This window comes from Saccopteryx bilineata, chromosome 1 (assembly GCF_036850765.1).
Source record: "Saccopteryx bilineata isolate mSacBil1 chromosome 1, mSacBil1_pri_phased_curated, whole genome shotgun sequence".
NCBI lineage: Eukaryota > Metazoa > Chordata > Mammalia > Chiroptera > Emballonuridae > Saccopteryx > Saccopteryx bilineata.
The window spans coordinates 206,238,593-206,244,592 of NC_089490.1; the positions used below are offsets into that span (position 1 = coordinate 206,238,593).

General features: G+C 41.0%; 1 protein-coding gene across 1 annotated transcript in view; it reads left to right on the plus strand.

Annotated features, from left to right (window-relative positions):
* Positions 1 to 1,936, plus strand: part of LOC136307309 (bifunctional heparan sulfate N-deacetylase/N-sulfotransferase 4) — a 142,127-nt gene extending 140,191 nt beyond the window's left edge. The window contains exon 13 of the mRNA XM_066233960.1: positions 222 to 1,936. Coding sequence (XP_066090057.1) covers positions 222 to 341 — 120 coding nt within the window. The 3' untranslated portion in view covers positions 342 to 1,936. The remainder of the gene's footprint in view (positions 1 to 221) is intronic.
* Positions 1,937 to 6,000: the final 4,064 nt, after the last annotated feature.

Below are 6,000 nucleotides of genomic sequence, written 5' to 3' on the forward strand. Positions count from 1 at the left end.
CTGAGCCGCACCCCATGTGGCCAGACCTGGTCTCACCTTTCAGCCACACTCCTCCCAGACATCATCAATGGGTAAAATACGAGGGAAGTCTGAGGAGACGGAGGAGGAAAGACGTGTCAGGTCCTGTGTCCTGACACCTTTCTAAAGGATCGTGAGCTTGCGCCCTCTGGTGTGGTGAACTCACAACTCCCTTCAGCCTCCTTTCTCCCTCTGCTTCTCAGTCTAGAACCTTCCTGTCCGGCTACTACCGGGACCACAACGTGGAGCTGTCCAGGCTGCTGCACAGGCTGGGTCAGCCGCTGCCCGCCTGGCTGCGGCAGGAGCTGCAGAAGGTGAGGTAGCGCCTGGAAGAGGACCAACCCGGCCACCCGCTCGCCGTCCCGTGAAACCGGACCGCACAGCCCGCCACTACCCATGTCCCTCTCAGCTCACTCGTGCTGGTCGGAGAGGACTGTGTGAACCAAGCCCCTTCTGTCTTTTTCTCATAAAATGAAAACCTATAGACGCACGCATTGGAATGACTAAGCATCAACCCTGCAAGAGCTTTGGGGGACACTGTGGGGTTTGGTGGCATCTTCTCATGTCCAGGGTGGGAGGACCCAACACAGCCCCTGGTCCTCTGGTCACTGCCAGGTGCAGAACCTCGATGTGGAACTGAGAGCCCTGGTTTGGTGCCAAGGGACGAGTTAGAGTCCTGAGCAGAAGACAGGGACTGAGATGGTCCATGAGGTCCGCAGGGACCCCGGGTCTGGATGAAGGGCTAAGATGTTCCGGGTCTCACTTGGCTTTAAAAAGAGACTGTATCACACCGTGGTCTGCTCTGGGTGGTCCCTACCGGTTGTACGAGCCCACAGGCATTCCCTCCATGAGCGTCCTTGGCTCACCGGAGAAGTAATGCTATCGCTGCCATGTCCTCTACAGGACGGACCAGCTGGATGTCCCACCATGAATGTGACGAGCGTGGCTGCAGCCACGGCGCTTGCACACAGGGCATTGTGGTTCCAAAGAAAACCTGTCTGGTGATGAAGGTGCCCTGTGTCATCTTGTCTAGTCTGTGTAGGGCTATCCTCAGAGGGGTCCAGCCCCTACTATACTATCAATCTAGGCATTGTCACCTTGACAATGACAGAGTATCTATGTATTGTGTCACTATCCACGAAAGGGGGAAAAATGTTACTGATACGCTGTGGGATGAAAGCGCCAACCTGCGTTTACAGGACGCGCCGGGCAGGATGTGCCAGCCTTCTGCGCAGCATACCTCTGCCTTCCGCAGGCGGGGACTGCAGTGTCTGCCCATGCGGGGGCTGGAGCAGAAGGTGGTGGTCTCGATGCCTATGTAAAGGGTTAGTCTGAAGCTTACCTAATTCTAGTCCCCCACAGCTAACACCTGCCTGCAGCCTTGTTACCCCAAAGTGAACGTCCTCAGAGGTGGCGCTCTCTCCGTCTTGGGGTTCTAGGGGCCGCTCCCATTTGGAGGCGGCTGTCTGGTTGGACTGGTGGGAGCTTTTGTCCTATGTTGTCATTGACAATATACGAAAGCCTGGTCCCCTCCTCAGCGATACACAACAGCGAAACGTCAGCAGACCAAGGGTCAGACTGGCCCTGGTGACGCTCCCTCCTCCAGAGGGACCTGGTGGTAGGCTTGAAACCATATAGTAACTTTTTCCTACGACTTGAGAGGATACTCTTGATGTTAATTCAATGTCTTCAAAAGAAACAGAAGATCTTTTGTTTCATTTGTTTGTTTGTTTATTTTTTAAGTAAGTCAATAACCACAAATCCAGAAGAGAATCAGGAATCTTGACCTATTTTATTTCAGAATTCATTAGGATTTTTGTTTACTGTTTTTTTTATTTATTTATTAAATTTAATGCAGTGACATTGATAAATCAGGGTACATATGTTGAGAGAAAACATCTCTACATTATTTTGACATTTGATTGTGCTGTATACCTCTCCCCCAAAGTTAAATTGTCTTCTGTCACCTTCTATCTGGTTTTCTTTGTGCCCCTCCCCTCCCCCAACCCCTGTCTCCTTCTTCACCCCATCTCCCCTCCCCCCACCCCCCACCCTTGTTGCCATCACATTCTTGTTCATGTCTCTGAGTCTCATTTTTATGTCCCTTCTTATGTATGGATTCATATAGTTCTTAGTTTTTTTTTTTCTGATTTATTAATACTTATTTCACTCCGTATAATGTTATCAAGGTCCATCCATGTTACTGTAAATGATCCATCCGATGTCATCATTTCTTATGGCTGAGTAGTATTCCATAGAATATATGTAACAAAGCTTTTTAATCCACTTGTCCTCTGACAGACACTTGGGCTGTTTCCAGATCTTTGCTATTGTGAACAATGCTGCCACAAACATGGGGGTGCATTTCTCCTTTTGGAGCCGTTCTATGGTGTCCTTGGGATATATTCCTAAAAGTGGGATAGCTAGGTCAAAAGGCAGTTCGATTTTCAGTTTTTTGAGGAATCTCCATACTGTTTTCCACACTGGCTGCACCAGTCTGCATTCCCACCAGCAGTGCAGAAGGATTCCTCGCCAGCACTTATCCTGTGTTGTTTTGTTGATGAGCGCCATTCTGACTGGTGTAAGGTGATATCTCATTGTGGTTTTAATTCGCATTTCTCTAATGATTAGTGATGTTGAGCATTTTTTCATATGCCTATTGGCCATCTGTATGTCCTCTTTGGAGAAGTGTCTATTCATCTCTTTTGCCCATTTTTGGATTGGGTTGTTTGTCTTCCTGGTGTTGAGTTTTACAAGTTCTTTATAAATTTTGGTTATTAACCCCTTATCAGACGTATAGTCAAATATGTTCTCCCATTGTGTAGTTTGTCTTTTTATTCTGTTCTTGTTGTCTTTAGCTGTGCAAAAGCTTTTTAGTTTGATATAGTCCCATTTGTTTATCCTGTCTTTTAATTCACTTCCCCGTGGAGATAAATCAGCAAAAATATTGCTCCAAGAGATGTCCGAAAGCTTACTGCCTATGTTTTCTTTTAAGATGCTTATGGTTTCACGGCCTACATTTAAGTTTTTTATCCATTTTGAGTTTATTTTTGTGAGTGGTGTAAGCTGGTGATCTAGTTTCATTTTTTTGCAGGTAGCTGTCCAATTTTCCCAACACCATTTGTTAAAGAGGCTGTCTTTACTCCATTGTACTTCCTTATCTCCTTTGTCAAGTATCAGTTGTCCATAGAGCTGTGGGTTTATTTCTGGGTTCTCTGTTCTGTTCCATTGATCTATATGCCTGTTCTTATGCCAGTACCAGGCTGTTTTGAGTACAATGGCCTTGTAGTATAACTTGATATCAGGAAGTGTGATACCTCCCACTTTATTCTTCTTTTTTAAGATTGCTGAGGCTATTCGTGTTCTCTTTTGGTTCCATATAAATATTTGGAATATGTGGTCTATATTTTTTAAGTATGTCATTGGTATTTTAATTGGTATTGCATTGAATTTATAGATTGCTTTGGGTAATATAGACATTTTAATGATGTTTATTCTTCCTAACCATGAGCACGGTATATACTTCCACTTGTTTGTATCTTCTTTGATTTCTTTTATCAATGCTTTGTAATTTTCTGAGTACAAGTCTTTAGTGTCCTTGGTTAAGTTTATTCCTAGGTACTTTATTTTTTTGGTTGTAATTGTGAAGGGGATTGTTTCCTTAATTTCTCTTTCTGACTGTTCATTGTTGGTATATAAAAATGCCTCTGATTTCTGAGTATTGATTTTATATCCTGCCACTTTGCTGAATTCATTTATCAGGTCCAGTAGCTTTTTGACTGAGACTTTAGGGTTTTCTATATACAATATCATATCATCTGCAAATAATGATAGTTTTACTTCTTCTTTTCCAACTTGAATGCCTTGTATTTCTTCTTCTTGTCTGATTGCTGTGGCTAGGACTTCCAGGACTATGTTGAATAAGAGTGGTGAAAGGGGGCACCCCTGCCTTGTTCCTGATCTTAAGGGGATTGCTTTTAATTTTTGTCCATTGAGTATGATGTTGGCTGTGGGTTTCTCATAGATGGCTTTTATCATGTTGAGGTATGTTCCCTGTATTCCCACTTTGCTGAGAGTTTTGATCATGAATGGATGCTGGATTTTATCAAATGCTTTTTCTGCATCTATTCAAATTATCATATGGTTTTTCTCCTTCTTTTTGTTTATGTGATGAATCACATTGATTGATTTACAAATATTATACCAGCCTTGCCTCCCCAGAATAAATCCCACTTGATTATGGTGTATGATTTTTTCCATATATTGTTGGATCCGGTTTGCTAATATTTTGTTGAGGATTTTAGCATCTATATTCATCAGAGATATTGGCCTATAATTTTCTTTCTTTGTGTTGTCTTTGCCTGGTTTTGGAATCAGAATTATGCTCGCCTCATAAAAGGAGCTTGGAAGTCTTCCTTCCTCTTGAATTTTTTGAAATACCTTGAGAAGGATAGGAGTTAGTTCTTCTTTGAATATTTGGTAGAATTCCTTTGTGAAGCCATCGGGCCCCGGACTTTTGTTTGTTGGAAGTTTTTTGATAACTGTTTCGATCTCATTTGTTGTAATCTGTCTGTTTAGGTTTTCTGATTCTTCCAGATTGATTTTTGGAAGATTGTATGTTTCAAGGAATTTGTCCATTTCATCTAGGTTGTCTAGTTTTTTGGCATACAGTTCTTCATAGTATTTTCTTACAATATTTTGTATTTCTGTTATGTCAGTTGTTATTTCTCCTCTCTCATTTCTAATTTTATTTATTTGAGTCCTCTCTCTCTTTTTCTTGGTGAGTCTACTTAAAGATTCATCAATCTTGTTTACCTTTTCAAAGAACCAGCTCCTAATTTCATTGATCCTCTGTATTGTTTCTTTAGCCTCTATGTCATTTATTTCTGCTCTGATCTTTATTATTTCCTTCCTTCTACTACATTTGGGCTTTACTTGCTGTTCTTTTTCTAGTTCTTTTAGATGCAGGGTTAAGTTGTTTATTTGAGCTTTTTCTAGCTTCTGAAAGTGTGCCTGTAGTGCTATGAACTTCCCTCTCAGCACTGCTTTCGCTGTGTCCCATAAATTTTGAGTTGTTGTATGCTCATTGTCATTCGTTTCTAGGAATTTTTTTATTTCTTCTTTGATCTCATTCTTAATCCATTCATTATTTAACACCCTGCTTATTTAGTTTCCATGTGTTTGAGAATTTTTGAGCTTTTCTGTTGTGATTAATTTCTAGTTTCATGCCGTTGTGATCGGAGAAAAGTGCTTGATATGATTTCAGTCTTCTTAAATTTGTTGAGAGCACTTTTGTGCCCTAACATGTGGTCTATCCTAGAGAATGTACCATGAGCACTTGAAAAGAGTGTATATTCTGCTGCTTTAGGGTGAAAGGTTCTGAAGATATCTATTAAATCGAGTTGATCTAGTGTTTCCAATAAGTCTGCTGTTTCTTTGTTAATTTTCTTTCTTGAGGATCTATCTAGTGTTGCTAGTGGGATATTGAAATCCCCTATTATTATAGAATTGCTGTTGATCTCTCCCTTTAAATCCATCAAAGTCTGATTTATATATTTGGGTGCTTCTATATTAGGTGCATAGATATTTATAATAGTTATATCTTCCTGTTGGATTACTCCCTTTATCATTATGTACTGGCCTTCTTTATCTCTTAATATATCCTTTGTTTTAAAGTCCAATTTGTCTGATATAAGTATTGCTACCCCAGCTTTTTTTTCATTTCTGTTTGCATGAAATGTTTTTTTCCATCCTTTTACCTTCAATCTATGTGTGTCTTTTGTTCTAAGGTGTGTCAACATATGTATGGGTCCTGTTTTGTTATCCACGCAGCTTTCCTATGTCTTTTGATTGGATCATTTAATCCATTTACATTTAAGGTTATTATTGATATGTAGTTTTTTATTGCCACTTTATTCTTTAAAGGTGTATTCCTTTTTTTCTATATTCTTTTCCCGCTTTGATCTGTTTACAACAGGCCCC